Source organism: Mytilus trossulus, chromosome 10 (assembly GCF_036588685.1).
Source record: "Mytilus trossulus isolate FHL-02 chromosome 10, PNRI_Mtr1.1.1.hap1, whole genome shotgun sequence".
Taxonomy (NCBI): Eukaryota; Metazoa; Mollusca; class Bivalvia; order Mytilida; family Mytilidae; genus Mytilus; species Mytilus trossulus.
This window is the reverse complement of record NC_086382.1, coordinates 59,263,611-59,281,786: the sequence shown is the minus strand read 5'-3', so window position 1 is coordinate 59,281,786 and position 18,176 is coordinate 59,263,611. Positions and strand designations below refer to the sequence as shown.

The following is an 18,176-nucleotide window of genomic DNA, read 5'->3' as shown; positions in this document are numbered from 1 at the left end:
ATATTGTATATAACAAAGATTTAAGTTGATTCTGGACAAAGAAAGATAACTCCAATTAAAAAAAAATCTTGCAGATATTTCTTGCTTACTATACTGGACAAAGAAAGATAACTCTTAATTAAAAAAAAAATTGCTATTTCACAATATTGTGAAATTAGATATTTCTTGCCATTGCACAATACTGTGCAATTGAAAAGACTTGCTATTGCACAATACTTAATATAATAATTTTAGATCCTGATTTGGACCAACTTGAAAACTGGGCCCATAATCAAAAATCTAAGTACATGTTTAGATTCAGCATATCAAAGAGGCCCAAGAATTTAATTTTTGTTAAAATCAAACTTAGTTTAATTTTGGACCCTTTGCACTTTAATTTAGACCAATTTTAAAACTGGACCAAAAATTAAGAATCTACATACACAGTTAGATTTGGCATATCAAAGAACCCCAATTATTCAATTTTTGATGAAAGTTTAATTTTGGACCTCGATTTGGGCCAACTTGAAAACTGGGCCAATAATAAAAAATCTAAGTACATTTTTAGATTTAGCATATCAAAGAACCCCAAGGTTTCAATTTTTGTTAAAATCAAACTAAGTTTAATTTTGGACCCTTTGGACCTTAATGTAGACCAATTTGAAAACGGGACCAAAAATTAAGAATCTACATACACAGTTAGATTCGGCATATTAAAGAACCCCAATTATTCAATTTTGATGAAATCAAACAAAGTTTAATTTTTGGACCCTTTGGGCCCCTTTTTAACTGTAGGGACCAAAACTCCCAAAATCAATACCAACCTTCCTTTTTATAGTCATAAACCTTGTGTTTAAATTTCATAGATTTCTACTTACTTATACTAACGCTATGGTGCGAAAACCAAGAAAAATGCTTATTTGGGTCCCTTTTTGGCCCCTAATTCCTAAACTGTTGGGACCGAAACTCCCAAAATCAATACCAACCTTCCTTTTGTGGTCATAAACATTGTGTTTTAATTTCATTGATTTCTATTTACTTTAACTAAAGTTATTGTGTGAAAACCAAGAATAATGCTTATTTGGGCCCTTTTTTGGCCCCTAATTCCTAAACTGTTGATACCAAAACTCCCAAAATCAATCCCAACATTTCTTTTGTGGTCATCAACCTTGTGTCAAAATTTCATAGATTTCTATTAACTTAAACTAAAGTTATAGTGCGAAAACCAAGAAAATGCTTATTTGGGCCCTTTTTGGCCCCTAATTCCTAAAATGTTGGGACCAAAACTCCCAAAATCAATACCAGCCTTCCTTTTATGGTCATAAACCTTGTGTTAAAATTTCATAGATTTCTATTCACTTTTACTAAAGTTAGAGTGCGAAAACTAAAAGTATTCGGACGACGACGACGATGACGACGACGACGACGACGACGACGACGACGCCAACGTGATAGCAATATACGACGAAATTTTTTTCAAAATTTGCGGTCGTATAAAAATCATTACAAATGATATGACATATGTTTACTATATGCGATCAGTGATTTTGCAAATAATGCCAATAAGATCAAATATATAAATGATGACATCACTAAAAGGTTAAAAAATAATGCGTCCATGAAAAACCACTGACTTTCCATTTATCTAAATGAGATTTAGATTTCAGATGACCAGCTGATGCCACCAAAAACTAGTTTGTAATGGTACAAGTTCTAACTATTGCTGGTACATTGAAATCGAATGGGAAAATTGTAAATCAAAAAATTTGTTTGTGTCTAATCAAACATGTCATAACTTCACATTTGGTGTCAGTGAAATGGATTCATTTATCTTTACCTGATGTTTTAAATTTATTTTTTCAATGTAGTAAATGTTTTTTGAACATTTGAAAGGATTAAAAATAATTTATGAATGTCATAAGTATTATAGTTCATTTGCAGTTCATGAACACAATAGTCCACGTTTATAAACATCTTTTTGAGTTAACAAATGGTACTAGAAATATTGATGAACTGTATGAAAAACTTAAAAGAACATAAGAAGATGTGGGGCCAGTGAGATAAATACCCACTATAATGTGAATAACTAAAGAACATGTGTGCCCATTAACAATTCATAAATCCCATATCAAACAGTAAGCTAAAAAAGGTCCCAGGATGATAAAACTACTTGTAACTGGCTGCGGTCAGATGAACCTTAGAAGATACAAATAAACAAGTAACAATCATTCCATATACACCAAAAAAAATTATTATTTATAGTATCTGAGAGAGGGATCTAACCATGAAAACTTAGTGTTGACCAATCAACCATGAAAATGAAGTAAAGGTCAATAAACTCTGACAAACATACAAGTACTCCTGATATCCTTGGTTGCACCAAATAAAGTTGACCAATTGTTTTAAGTATCTGAGATACAAACATGACCACAAAAACTTAACCAAGGTTGCTAATCCACGAAATGAGTTCAATGTCAGGTGAAGCCATGCATGTGCATGGCAATATATATATAAAAAAAGATTGTTTATGAGACAACTCTTCACTAGAGACTAAATGACAGACATTAACAAAGATATGTCACTATTATAACACCTTCAACAATGAGCATACAATCTTTTTCTTATTAATTTGGGCTACAAAGAAATAAAAGAAAAACAAGAAAATATTCTTCACCTCAAAGTTTTCAATTTTTTTGCTGTCAAATTTGAGATGTCCACATTTGAAAGGTGCATTTTGGTATGTATCACTGTTCTGTGTGTCAACTGAGATATCTCCTAGAGATCTAACGGTTCTCTGAATCTCATCCACATTTTTACCCATGAAGAACTGTATATCAGCATCGGATTCATTACTAGCTTCTCTATCATAGGCAGGAAATTTTACTCGTTGTGAAGGTTTATGTGTTAGCAATGGAGAGTGCTTCTCATTTGACAGCTCTGGGGAATATTTGTCATTTGCTAAGTCAGGTGGTCCAAGACTGAATAAATTCTACAATACAAAATTATATATCCAAAAACAATTTACAAATTAAATGTATTATGTTTAATTGTTTAACAATAAATAATGTAAAAACTGCCTAATGTTTTAATAATAAACATTCAACAAAACCTATAACAAAATATCTGATGGAATTAAAACGACACAGAAGGTAAAGTATATGTAAATAGCACTAAAATTAGTTACCAAGTACAAGATTTGTACACTGATCTTCTTTAACATGTTTAACTGGTACAATACTGTAAATTCAGAAATAATTGCAATGTTTTTATTAATTATTAATACTTATAATGCAACTGGGTGGATTAATTGTTTGTCCATTTTTCTATTTTTTCTTCAGGTCTCTGAAATGTTTTTAAAAAGGTTGATGATTTGAGACAATGTACTTCTACAGTGGGTCTCATTGGGTTTTAAGCGTGACGCGGGATTGCCGATTTTTTGTAAGCTTGACACGTGAAAGTCAAATCATTGTGTCGTGAAAACGGGAAATGAGGTCTTGCGGGACCCAGGAAATGACAAAAAAATGAGAATTGCTTACGTATATAGTGTAAGCGGGATACAGGAATCTGACAAAACAGTAAGCGGGATACAGGAATCTGACAAAACAGTAAGCGGGATCCAGGATCGGAACCCCCCAATGAGACCCCCTCTACAGTACCTGATTATGAATACTTGTCAAATAAATCTGAAAAGTTTAACATTAATTGCTATCTCATTATCATACATGTAAACTATTTCAAGGTGATTTTCACCATGAGAAAGTTGTAGATTACAGAAATTATTTTTATGTTTATTAGTTAGTTGAAGAAGGTGGACAAAAAATTTTAATTTTTCAGCCATTTACATGTAAGCACTGAGATTTCATGATATGTACAAACTTGAGGAGTGCCTGAAAAATAGTGCGCATAGCTGCATTTGGCTGATTCACTTCAGTCTTTTTACCATCTTTCGTTTTGAGGTTTCTGGTTTTAGTCCCTATACAAACCTGTAGTGCATCAATATGTGGGCTTGTACCAGTTTTTGGACTAGGGATTTCTGATGAAGGTCCATTCTTAAATGCCACACCTGGACTATGATTTCCATTAGGTATAATCACTTCAATAGGATCAAGATTGTCTTTTTTCTCATCCTGCAGAAGAAAATGGAAGTTCAAGGTCATAACAAGTAAACTTTTTAGATTTTGCAGATGTGTAGAATAGTCAATAGCATAAATCAGTTTTTAATGGAGTAGCAAAATATTTGTTTACCACTTTCTTGTTTGGAGTGGATACAAAATAAACCATTAAAGATTCCAAGTTGTCATTATTTCTTATTCTAGATCCACCCTTAACATCACAGGTCAAGGATAGGTGACCAATTATTATAAAACATACGAATATTAACAGCCAACATTTCAGTAAGGGCAGAGACATAAAATACAAGGGCAAAGAGCTTATAAAAACAAATATCCTTACATTGCATTAATAATGATTTACTCTGACATAGTAATCACACAAATGATTATTCATTATATTATCAAAATATGGATTATTCGTTATATTACCAAACAATTATATCACAACAACACAAGCAGACAGGTTAATTATCTTTTACTGTATAAATATTAATTATATACTACACTGGAGAAGACATTGCTTAGTCGGACAACCAGACAACCGTTGGTTTAGTTTCTGAACAATAGGATGTCTAAATTAACTTTATTATACCTAAACACTGATGTTATAAAATTTTCTAATTTTGTTACAAATATCCCAGAATTGAGTAATTATTCTGAAGATGACAGCTAATCATCCCCTAATTGATTAAAATGCAGGCTACCGAATATGACTGTTGAATAAACTGTTAACACAAATAAGTCTTCCTTGCATGACCTCACCACAAACTTTAACAATTGATGATGCAGCCAATATCAACAACTATAACATGCAGATTGAAATAAACAATTAATTTCCTCATAGGGGTAAATGATAGCCTTTTATGAGATACAGACTTTAGAAAGTTGATTTCTTTTTACGAAACCTTGCTATAATTACAGAAAAGTTATTCAGACAGTATTTTTTGGTCTAAAAAATTTAGGTTCACCTTGCTTTTCTTAACATATTTTGTACTTATCTGCCATTGATGCCTATCAATATTGCACTTAAAAATATGTGTCTTGTCCTTAAGCGTTGAAAAGACATCTCATTTCTATTAGGGCTAAGGAAAATAAATCTGTTTGGCCTATTATATAATGCAGAATGAACCAAGTCTCTAATAATAAACAAATAAGGGGTCCATATATGAACCAATCAGGATTAGCCATATTCTTGGTTCTGAATACCATGTTATGCTCATAAAATGACCGTGCCCATACAAACTTATGGTTTATTGCAACCTGTAAGACTTGCTTCTGTGCTTTTCATCTCATGTGGGACAAACACTAATACTTTGCATAACATTTTTAACATTTTTTTTTATTTGCTACCATTTCATTTTATTTGCAACCATTTTAACATACACAACATAATCCCTCCCCCCACTTTTTTTTTTTTTTAAATTTGAAAAGTCTCTAATGATGAAAAATGCGTCAAATAAAATGGAAATATCATACAAATCACAGCTGTTCTTCACATACTATTGCTGGAAAATTGTTACTTTATTTTTATATATTATAAATTGACAATAACTAATTGCAACAAAATGTAAGGTAGCATTTTAACTGGTGCTTTTAAAAATTTTATCACTTTTTTATGAAAAATCTTTTACAAAAGTTTGATCAGCTCTATGTATACATGTACTATAGTTATAAAGATAGTCTTAGCCTCATCATATTGCATAAAACTGATATTTCTTTCAATTGTATCATTCAAATTACGTTTTTTTTAATATAAATAAAACAAGAATGTGTGTCCATAGACAACAATACCCTGCTTGCATTTAATATATATATGGACATTAATTTGCTATTGGGCTCGTTTCCTATAACAATAGAAAAGTGATAAAAATGTGTATTACTGTAAGAAAAGTTGTAACTACATCTAACGATGACTTTATTTTTATCAACATACAAGTGTATGCTACTCGTCCCTAGAAAAAAATTGAAATTAACAAATTTCAAAGTTTATACGACTGTATTTTTGTGTCGTTTCTCGCGTTACTTTTCACTTTTGAAGTGCAAAACGCTGACTGATTTATAGATAATCATCACCGGCAAATTTGTAACTTTGCTTTCAAATAATAAAGAACATCGACCAATAAGAATAGTCAGAAGAAAATGCTGAGAACTATAAGTATTTCTGTAGCAGGTGTAAGCAGACTAGCGTTACTTTAGTTTCCGATTTCATAACGCAAATTTTAGATGATGTAATCTGCTTTGTTGTAATAGAATTCTTTATAACAATATGCAAATATGAACTCTTGCGAGATGTTCAAACAGGTAAATCAGAGAGGATTTACATTCTAGTTTTGTTCTTCGTAATATTTAAGTAAGAAAATGACGTTATCGTTATGCGTTACATTTCACACGAAACAGAAGTCCAGTTATTTCCTTTTTTTTTATTAAAATTGTTTTTGTCATTAAGTTCTAATCATTTCCGGTCATATGTGAAACATGTGACTAACATGTGATCACGCCCTTACGGCTGGATATACGAAATACTAGGTCTAAACATTGTTTTTGTTTCCAACGAGATGTTAGCAAACATAATGGGTAAACTTGTTTCGTCTTGTTTAAAAAAGGAAAATACAATTTTCAAAGAGATTGCGCCGGGGCTCTATTATTTTTCCTATGTGCATAATGATACATACGGTCTTGTGTGAAAATAAATGCCCAATGACTTGACAAAATCGATTTCAGATTTGACAAATGTTATAACCATTTCGTTTCCAGATATTGATGTAAAGGGTCCTTGGAAAATTCAATCGAAATTACGTCTCTTATCATTGTGCTGATGCTCTTTGGATTGATTTTGCTTCAGCAGTAAATATTACTGGATATTTTAGGTGAATAAAGATAATTTAATTAAAAATACATGTTAATATACCGTTACACTTGGAATGTACAAAGTTGGTATCTTTGTCACAATTTTTAATTATTTTTTTTTATTCATGTTCTGCAAACACTTTTCAGAAACGCAATAAACTTGTGAAAGGAGAAGTAAACTTTTACCATGCATGTCTTGAAAGGAAGTACTTTATTGATTTTAGCCCACTAAAGTAGGTTAAAATGTGGAAACCATGTAGATGGTGTACAGGTCACAAATATCACATGGTGCCTATTTTAAAGATTTAAATTCCAAGTTAAAAGTTTTTTTCTTTACTGGATTTAAAGAATTTTGCATTGCCAATGATTTGGAATAAATTGTTTATAGCTGGAATTTCAAAACTAAATATAAATACATTTTTTTGGCTAAAATATCAAGATACAACAATTATGGTATCCTGTATCAATGAAAAAAATATTGAAATTTCTGAATAAATTGTACTAATTGTTTTCAAATCAAGCACATATTGAGAAGTTTTATAATACTGTTACATTTAAGACGGATTTTAACAAAAAGTATACTGTTCCGATTATTTTAAGCAGATTTTGCAATAAAATAAAACTAAAAAAATGCTTTCGGTTTCTTATGGTTTCCTGTCGCGTTTAAAAAAAAACTTTAATTTAACATTGAAAATAAATTTTAAATATTAACATTAAGCAAGTAACACTAGTAATGGTGTTCATTTATGTCTTTTGAAATATATTGTGCAAAATAAAGAAAATAAAGATTGGTTTCCTGTTTTGTTTCCTGTCACGTAAACGTTGAATCAAAATGTATTAATTTTTTCTTGAAAAACTCAATTGTTCCATTAATACTATTCTAACACCAACACAACCTACAGAATAAAAGTTAAAGTTTTAGAACTTATAAAAAAGGATACAAAAAGAAACCAAAGGCTGAATACCAAATTATGGTCCATATTTAAAATCCTTAAAATCAAGGTCAACATCCTCATTTGGCATAAAAATTTCATTTGTTCACATCTTAATGCCTATGTCTACTAAGTTTGACCACAACTTCATTGTTTAAACAACTTTGACCCAAAACTTTAAGCTGCTACAAGATAGACAAATAAACTAACAAATTTCACCCCATTATCATTATTGTAAGGTCAGGGCTGAAAACCTGAAATTTCTATAAATCAAATGGCTATTATTTTTATTAGTAGGGAATATAGAACAATTTAACTCATTATTTTTAACAGATCATTATCAAATCAAAGCAAATATAATAAAAGCTAAATATTTGCAAAAAAGGCAAAAACAGCTAAAAAAGGAGACAGTTTGTTTTTTTATACGACAATATGAGGACAAAAGAGGTCTTATTGGAACAATATTTGAAGTATGTCTTAACTTCCTATTACACAAATAAAACGTTAATGCAAAAACAAACACTGTATCAGTTTTTTTCGGACTTTGCTTGTAAAGGGGAAACAACTCCATAATAGTAATGATTTTAATGCAAAACATAAAAATATACCATGATAATAGTTTTGAAGCCTCATTCAATTATTCTAAGGGGTTATTTTTTTCAGTGTTTCGTCTTCTTATAGTTGACCTTGATAAAGTAAATACTTCTGTGTTTACACAGTCACTTAACCAAAGATTATTGTTCAGTTACAGTACATACTAATACTAATGTGTTTACATTGCCACTTGAACAGGGATCAATGTACAGTGAGGTGATACTACATGAAGTATTAGTATACAAAGGGATATTTTCAAAATTCAAGGTCAAAATTGTTCACACACAAAAAATTAAATTACTTTACATAACAACAGACAAATTGACTTGACTGATAGAACAATAGGAAAATAAAAGTAAGGAAAGACTTTTGTGTTTCACCCATCAGAACAGCATGAGGATTGATTGTAGAGGACATGCCATACATCATTTATACAACTAAATTTCTCAACATTTAGCATACTGTAGATACTGTAGTTTCAGAGAAGATTTTTTAAAGTTACAAATGTAAGACGGATACCAAGTGAAAATTAAACTAACAGCCTGAATTATGCTAAGATTCATTTAGGAAAAAATATTATAGCAGACAACAACCTATACAACTACCATTTGATTACAGGCTACTTTTGGAGAACAGGCATATAATGATGCATGTAAGAGCTTTGAGGACATGAATGCCCAAACTTTCAAATAAAATGGAAACAGACAGAAAGACAGAAAAAAGGAAAGACTGAAGATCAAGGGTAACACTTATGAACCCTTCACATATAAGCTAGCTGGGGGAGCTGAAAAGAAAGAAAGAACTTTGCCTATATATTTTACAGGAAATTTGCATCATCTTACTTCATATTCACTCAGTAGTCTTACACTAAGCATTAAACCACTACTTACAAAAAAGGAAAAAATTACAAGATACCAATCAAAGAGTAGTCACATCTACTCAAAGCTATGTAAAAGCTATATAAATATTCCAAACTTTAAGCATAAAGCTTTATCTGGTACTTTGATTTCATCATTTTACATCTTCTCCAAAATGTTCACAAATACTGAATATAAAATTGTTATATGATTTATCCCCCTTAAAAGAAAGTTACCATTGGTTTGTTGCAATCAATATCAAAGAAAGTAAGTAAGTACTGTATAACCTGTTATCATCTTGGCTTACCTTTACAGGTAGATTACCCATTCATACATGTTAATTTTTTTGTGCCTATCAAAGATAGCCACCCATAAGATCAGATAAAGAAAGGTATAGGTTATAATCTTATTTACCATGCTAATAGAAAATAGATACAAGTTTCTAAATATCAAATTCTGACAAGGTAGATGATTTCTGTTTACATTGTACATCATTCAATATTTGAAATGATGAGTGTATTTCAAAGACATAGTTTATTAAGTCATATTAGGGTATATATATCTAAAAAAAAAAAAAAAAAAAAAAAAAAAAAATTGGTACTCCACGTCTGAGCTTCTGATATGTATCACTGCAACCAGTAGAAATGGTGCTTATTTATATAGGGCCTCCACATCATTCTTAGTAAATTTCAAACTATGAAACCTTATAGTTTTTGTGAAAGAAAAAAATACTGGCAGAAGAATAAAATCAATCACTTTTATAAATGTCAGGCCTTACTTATATTTGTTCTGGCAAGTTTGGTACATATGAGCAAATCACTTTCAGAGAAAATAGAACCTATATATGAGGCAACATTGCCACTATTTTTAAAACATAATCTGATGGCAGGAAAAGGGGGACATTGTAAACCCTTCATCATTCTTTTAAGTTTCAAAATATTTGAGTTAGTAGTTTTATAATAGAAGATATTTAAAAATCATCAGAAAAAAAACATTCAACTGTAGATGTCAAAAGGCTGCCATGCTTTTTATTGAAAAGACAACAAATGAAAGTTTTTAGCAACCTTGACTGCCCCTTGCATGATCAGTAATGGAAAAGGAATGAAGAAGTTAGTGTTTTATTAAGAACCATAATGTCATGCTTTTTTCCTCAGAATTCTGATTAAAATTGTATTTGTAGATCAGGAGAGTAGGAACTTTACAAAGTTAAGAGACAAAAGACAATAGGTCAATAGATACCAAAAGATGACTAACATAATTCAGACAAGCTGAACATAAGTTATTAAAATTTGCATGAACAATGGCTTCAGCACAAGATTGTAATAAAATCATCAAAAATCCCATTGCAGTCTTTGATCATATGGTGTAAAGTGAACTTGTAAAGGTTTGTCTAACAGGAAATTTAAGTCTGTGGAATTTGTTTGATTGATTTGTGATTTTATTTGCTTACTTCACCAGCTAAAATGAACATGTTACTGCCCACCTATGGCAGTTAAAAAAAAACTTCTGACCAAAATGCAATTTGTTTTATCAAATCAAACTATTCAGTTGGTAAAGACATTTTAACCAATTGCTTCATAATTCCTTAATTAAAAAGTCTTCTATACGAATTTATAAGAATCAGTCATGCTTTATTTTATCCCATTGCATTGATTTCATGAATTTGATGACTTGACTGGGGTTCAACTACAGCTGTTTGCTCAAATTTATAATCAGTATAACCATGATAACAGTTAGATTTGATGGAACAAATAGCAAATTGACCAGGTATTGAATTAACTCCCATAGATGGACAGCAACACCTACATAATTCGCTTGAGAAATTAAAATAATATTACAGTTTACTTAAATCTGCCTTGACCTTAATGCCTTGAGGGTTTAAAAGGAATAATAATAATGTAAAACTAAATCATACAAGTTAACATCCTTTAAATGTAATAATAAACATATAAAGATGTTTAATGTTTCCTTTTAAAGCAATGAAATCAGCTATAAAGCCAAGGGAAATTAAATAAAATCTTCTTGAGGAATACACTGTATGGCTATGTAAACAGAGTAAATCACATCGCTTGCATCATACCATGAAAGAAAACTCTTTATATGAAAGTCAATTCTTTTTTTGAAGATTTTTGGTATTTCAACCATGAAAAAAATATGATAACAAAAAGATAAAACTCAATAGAAAATCATCAAGTAATAATATTGTTTATATATACATTTGTATCAGTAATGATTAAAATTTATATGTAATGTTTTAGCTTATCCTTTACAAAAAAAAAAGTAAATAAATTGGGACACAGATGATGCCCCAACTTATACACTAGTAGATATAAAGGGACATAATTCAGAAGAAGGGTTAACGTGTCAGAAAATATCCAAATTTGTACTTGATATGAGTTTTGTGGTAATAAGTATTGTGTATAAGTGTCATAATATTTGGTTGCAGCAAACTTCAGTTAGATAACAAACGAATTCAGTAATTTTTCCATTTGTAAAGGGGCATAACTTGCCACATAACTTGAGAAAAATTGAAAGGGACAACACCAAAATTCAACCTTGATCTGTATTTTGAGGTAATAAGCATTGTGTATAAGTTTCATAACATTTGGTTGAAGCTAACCTTTAAAGGTAAAACAGTAACAAAAGGGCAGCAATTTTTCCATTTGTAAATAGGCATTATAAAGTAGTATGGTTTATATTTTTGTTTTCCTATAAATCTGTGATTAAACTTTATTCACAGTGGTGGATAGTTCATGACTCAAATATGATTATGTTCACATGTTGCAGTGTGATTACATATTTGAGCAATATTGGACTTACAATAACGGAACAAATTGTGGGTTTAAAGTTACATGTTGACTTTAGTACATGTTTGTTTATTTGTGTTACTACGTCTTTTAATTGAGTTAAGTTATTCCAATTGATACTTTAAAGTGTATATTTTTAAGTTCTGATGTTACACTATTGTTTCAGATAAGGGTGAAGGTTTGGTAGCATTAAAACTTTAAACCCTGCACAATTATTTGCACCTGTCTTAAGTCAGGAATCTAATGTTCAGTAGTTGTCATTTGTTGACATGGTTTATAAGTGATTCTCGCTTCACGTTTTTTTTATATAGATTAGACTTTGAATGGTTTTACATTAGTAATGTTTTGGGGCCCTTTAAAGCTTGTTTTTCAGTGTGAGTCAAGGCTCTGTGTTGAAGGCTGTACCTTGACCTATAATGGTTTACTTTCTAAATTATGACATGGATGGAGAGTTGTCTCATTGGCACTCATACCACATCTTCCTACATCTATTGGCTGTATTAATCAATATGAATAATCATTGAGACTTCAACCGAAACCCTCCCGGTTAATAGTATGTTTATATACATAAACACAAGTAAATGTAGGGGTTCAAAAGAAAGACTTATTAGAAAGATTTTTCAATCAGTATACTGCAGAAAACAATGACTGGCAGTTTTATAGTAACCGATGTACCAAGAATATTTATTTTAAACCAGGTAAATCAACCAAATGTTGACTGATACACCCTGTTCCATCCTCCCCCACCCCCCCCCCCCCCCACCCCTCCTAAAAAAAAAACAAAAAAACTAAACCCCACTTATTATGAAGATCACCCAGTCACCTTGTACATTATGTCATGGAAGAGTCATGAAAGAGTTTTTTTTAAAGTTTTTTTTATATCTTACATTTACATATACATTACTCTTAGTGTTATCACTACAAATAATATTGTTTGATATCATAATACAACATGGCAGAATAATTGCCTAATTGATTATAACAATAGCACAGGGAGACAGGTTAATTACCTATTCATACAGATTAACTACCTTGTACCTATCACTGATAGTGATAAAATAAAAGCCACCTGTGAGATCAGACAAAGAAAGCTACATGTTAGTCTTTTTCTGTAGAGGAAAATGCAATGTACATGTATAACAAAGCAAGTCAGGAGCCAAGATTTGATGTTAGAAGGTGGGGATGCAGGGGTGGACCTAGTCATATTCAAAAGGGGGCCCAACCTAGGATAAAAGGGGGTTTCAACCATTCAAACATATGTCCCTATTGAAATGCATTGATTCCCCCAAAAAGGGGAGTTAACCCCCCCCTCTTGATCCACCACGGGGATACTCCTACAAATAAGGAATTAGAGGACCTTGAGTTATTCCTTATTTTGGATGTAATTTTACCTTCAATTAACTTTTTTAATGTTGACTGTAAAATAGAAATACTTCAGGTTTGTCCTTTCAATAATGAAATGAAAAATCACTTCTTGCAGCCAATTTTGTTCAATTTTGTCAATATATAAGCTTCAAAACATTGCTGATGTTTTATTCACTTGCAAGTGAATAATTCAATCTGTATTCATGTGACCTTCAATTTAACTATACATATACATTTTAGTATGTTATAAATCAAATATGAGAGTTTGACAGAGTATGCCCCTTTAATGATAAACTTGAACATTATTGTGATCCTGCCTATTAATAAGGCAAAAAATAATAATACACGTGTTCTGCTATGGTGAAAAATAGGGTAAGCAGGTAGGCAATATCATTTTATTTAACAAACATTTGTCAGTTGGTTACTACTAGGGAATCAGTCTGACTTTAACAGTGCTTGTTCCAAAATGGCATAAAAGGGTAGACACTAACAATTATAAAAAATAGGGTAGGACTAAAGTAGCATTAGCAGAAAACATGTATTGTTTTGTTTGTCCTATTTTGTTTGACCTAAGTCATACAGAAATACAAGGTACTTGAAATTAGTGGTGAGATAAGCATAGATATAAATTTCTATATATTTCCAGTTTCAAAGTGTTATAATCATTCTACTCTTACAGCTTTTACATTAATGCTAGCAAGACAAATCTTTGTTTGGCTTGCTTGCTTTGCTTGTATCAATGTTTGCTCAAGCATGTCAATTAAGATAGGCAGGTCTTCAGCTTGTTTACATCATACCTTAATTTATTGGAAGTTATGTTTGAGGTTAAGGACACTAAATTTTAAAACATCACAGGATGACAAATATAAAGTGCAATAGTAGAAATGGCAGCCAAAAAATTGCATTTTTTTTCCTTTAAGATATGCATTTTCATCATCCATCTTAAAAGACTGCCATCAAGTACTTGTAGTAAAACAAAATAGCTATTCGAACACATCTACTCTGATTTTGTGATTCATTGCATAGGTATTTCATTTGACATATATATTTCATCTTTTAGTACTGTGTTTGTTTTATGTTATAAAGTCAACCCGTAGCTTTGCTATATAAAAATGATAGAATCTGAAGCGAGATGATGTATTGATTTGTAGGTTTTCAAGACAAATAATTCATCTCAAACACACACTAACATAAAAAGATGCACCCGATTTTCTCTTTTAGTAACGATTGTAACCAATTTTTGTAATTTTTTTTCTTGAGTCACATATTTGAAGGACAGACATGGAAATAATTGAACTTATAGATTGAAATGTTCTCCGTCCGTAGTGATTTAAAAAAAAATCAAAGGTTATGAATTTTCTTCATCCAACATAATAAAAATAATCAGTTTGAAGGTTTACAAGCAAAAATTAATCCAAAGTGCGCAATATTCAATTACAATGGACATAATAAATAAAAGGGATGAATTAAGTCATTTCTCCCTACTTAATTTATCCCTTTTATTAGAAAATCGAGTGCACCTTCTAATATTTTAGGGTGTGTTTGAGGTGAATATTTTGTCTTGAAAACGTAAAAAGCAAGAATATTTGATACATCATCTCGCTTCAGATTCTATCATTTTCATATAGCAAAGCTACAGGTTGACTTTATAACATAAAAAAAGCACAGTACTAAAAGATGAAATATATGGGTCAAATGAAATACCTATGTATAATGAATCACAACATCAGAGTAGGCCGGTGTGTTCGAATAGCTATTTGGTTCTTCGTCCAATAAAATTCAAGTATGATGTGTACAATCTGAAGCCCCGCCTATCTTAATTGCCATGCTTGAGCAAACATTGATACAAGCAAAGCAAGCAAGCCAAACAAAGATTTGTCTTGCTAGCATTAATGTAATAGCTGTAAATGTATTGCTCACAAGGGGAGTCTTTCATTTATATATAACAAATACAACATTGAATTGTTATTTCACAAAGATATAATATGTCAATGGGTCATTATAATTTTATCTTCGAAATTAGAGTCTATATTTAGTGCATCAGTACTTATTTCTTGTTGATATGAATGACCAAGGTGGATTGGTAAACACCTCTAACTACTGAGACTTTTATAAACATCAACTATTAATTAGTATTAGATTCACCTTTATAAGGGCAATAACCAGAATGTGTGTACTTAGTTTACCCCAAAATATCCTTGTCAATACAATGACAGTTTTTAACAATTTAGGAGGGGGATTTGACCATTTGATAAATGCAGGGTATCCAATTTCATTCAACAAGGTCTTTATGTAAATCAAGATGAAGGACACAAAGAGAAATGAAAGATATGAATGCATTGTATTTGGTTTTCATGATCTCAATATGAATAATGGGGGGGGGGGGGGGGGAGATTCAAGGTACATATCTGTACCCAAAAGCCTATTCCTAAAATAAAATTTCCCACAGAAGGCTCTTTATAAATCGTGTGAATAGAAAGTTAATATATAATATAATATTTAAACTCTTTCTGTTATGAAAATTAAAGTAGTTTCAATAAATGGGGGAAAATGAAGGCAGAAAATGGAGAGGTAGGTGTATAAATGTTTCATAAACTAATGATACACAGGTATCACTGATCTTAACAAATATTTGTATGTTCATTTTTCTCCTCTATGTACAATGTATCCAACACTTAAACTTTCAATTCTGACATGTCAAAAAATCAAGATTTAATCATATTTCATTAAACATATATATTAAATCTTGTGGTTATAATAATCTTTTATAATCACTTGTTATAATAATTTCTAATTTCTTAATTGTTTAATTAACTCTTCACTAATCAGGTTTTAACTACTTAATCTACGGTATGTGTACTTATAGACTACATGTATTACAAATTATTTAAAGTTAACCTACATGTAGTTATACATCATTTAACTAATGTTTAAACTAAGCAAATATTTGTTCAGTTCAAATTATTTTTATTATAAGGGGCTTGTATCTATATAATCATTGTTTTGCACAAGAACCAAGACCTAAAATCTTATGCGTTAAACACATTAAATATGTTTTAGTTATAAATCATATATCATAAAGCATATAATTCATATATGAAACACATTTTTAATAAAAATTCTACTTTTAATTGTTATTCTTTGTTTGAATTGAATAAAGTTTTTTTCCCTTAGATACAGAAATGTTTGCAGTTTCTTGCACACAATAGAATACATTTATGTTATATACTTTAAAGACATTTATTTGTAAAATAACTACTGTTTACTTTTGTTATTTTACTATTTTAGTTTTACATGAAAGACATAAGAGAGTTCCTGAATGGTGAACCTGTTTTGATCTAAGAGTGTAGTATTTAATAAATAATGTATTTTTATCTTTGATTATGCCTTTCAAATATCTATTTTCTAGCTGGGTGAATCACAAATATGTCAAGGATAAAATACTTATTATGCTAAAATAAGCTAAATATGTTTTTGTTGCTGTGTAATTTTAAATTTTATGCATTAATCAGCTAAAAGATACCAATTTCATTTCACTATGAGGCCTTTTAAAACGGCCTTGAAACTGTAGCCTTGACATAAAACCTATATCAACACAGTACTTTTGTTTGCAAGGTTAAAAATAAATAGAGCTGTAGATATCATTCAACACACAAAATATCAAACAATGGAAAATAAATTAAAGTTCCTTGCGATGTCATACCAAAGTATAAAATCTGTATAAAACACTAGTTCAGATATAATATAAATTGATAACCATATATTTTTAGTGTTTTCATTTCCACTGTGGTATAAACATTCTATTATGTAACGAATCGATTATGCAATTACTTCAAAAGAAATATTGGAACAGTAAAAAATAGCAGTATATTGCCAATCACCAAAAGTAAACTAAAAGGCTTACCATTTTGGGAACTGTCCTTTTTATATATTACATCTTAATCATGATACAAATCAACCGTGCTAATTATGGAATCGACTTCTAATCAGTTCACTATCCTTTGTCGAAGTACCGCCAGCTGGAACATCGACCTTGTGATGGGGGTCATCTAAGGTTCACGAGTCCATTCTACTGCAAATTAAATTGTCATGATGATAGTTACTTATATATTTGTAAGCAAATGTTAACGCTATAAGTGTAAGAAAGTTAATAGCTTAATCTACGGCAGAACAGGTCAATAACCAAACCCGATCGGTCAGTGCAAATAAACAATTTCCAAGCACGTGCTTTTTGTTTACATTTAATTTATAATGTCCAACGTTTGATTGGCTTAAATCCAGTATGGACATTAAGCTCCAAACAGTGATGCATATTCCTATTGTATACGTATTTATGAATGTATCTAATATATTTATGAATAAATCAAGTGTAGAAAATAGCAAGCGAAAAACACTGTAGATCATTGTAAATAATTCATAAGCCAATAAAAGTTTTGTTTATTAGACAATTTGTATACATGAGCTAGAACAGCTGGAAAATAAACTCATATTATAATAGTTTTGATTTATTGAGGGTGGCTTAACATTCAGTGGCAAAAAGTATATCCAAGACTATGAAATAACAATAACGTCCAGTGGCAAATGTTTCATTTTTATTCCACAAGACAATGAAATGATAAAAACTTTCCGAGTGGCAAATGTTTCATGTATATTCAAAATTATAAAATGATAATAACGTCCAGT

At 30.5% G+C, this 18,176-nt stretch overlaps 1 protein-coding gene across 1 annotated transcript in view; it reads right to left on the bottom strand.

Annotated features, from left to right (window-relative positions):
- LOC134688280 (transient receptor potential cation channel subfamily M member-like 2) overlaps window positions 1-17,753 on the bottom strand; it is a 76,093-nt gene extending 58,340 nt beyond the window's left edge. The window contains exons 1-3 of the mRNA XM_063548830.1: window positions 17,398-17,753; window positions 3,963-4,106; window positions 2,654-2,968 (exon numbers count right to left, since the gene is read on the bottom strand). Coding sequence (XP_063404900.1) covers window positions 2,654-2,968; window positions 3,963-4,106; window positions 17,398-17,400 — 462 coding nt within the window. The 5' untranslated portion in view covers window positions 17,401-17,753. The remainder of the gene's footprint in view (window positions 1-2,653; window positions 2,969-3,962; window positions 4,107-17,397) is intronic.
- Window positions 17,754-18,176: the final 423 nt, after the last annotated feature.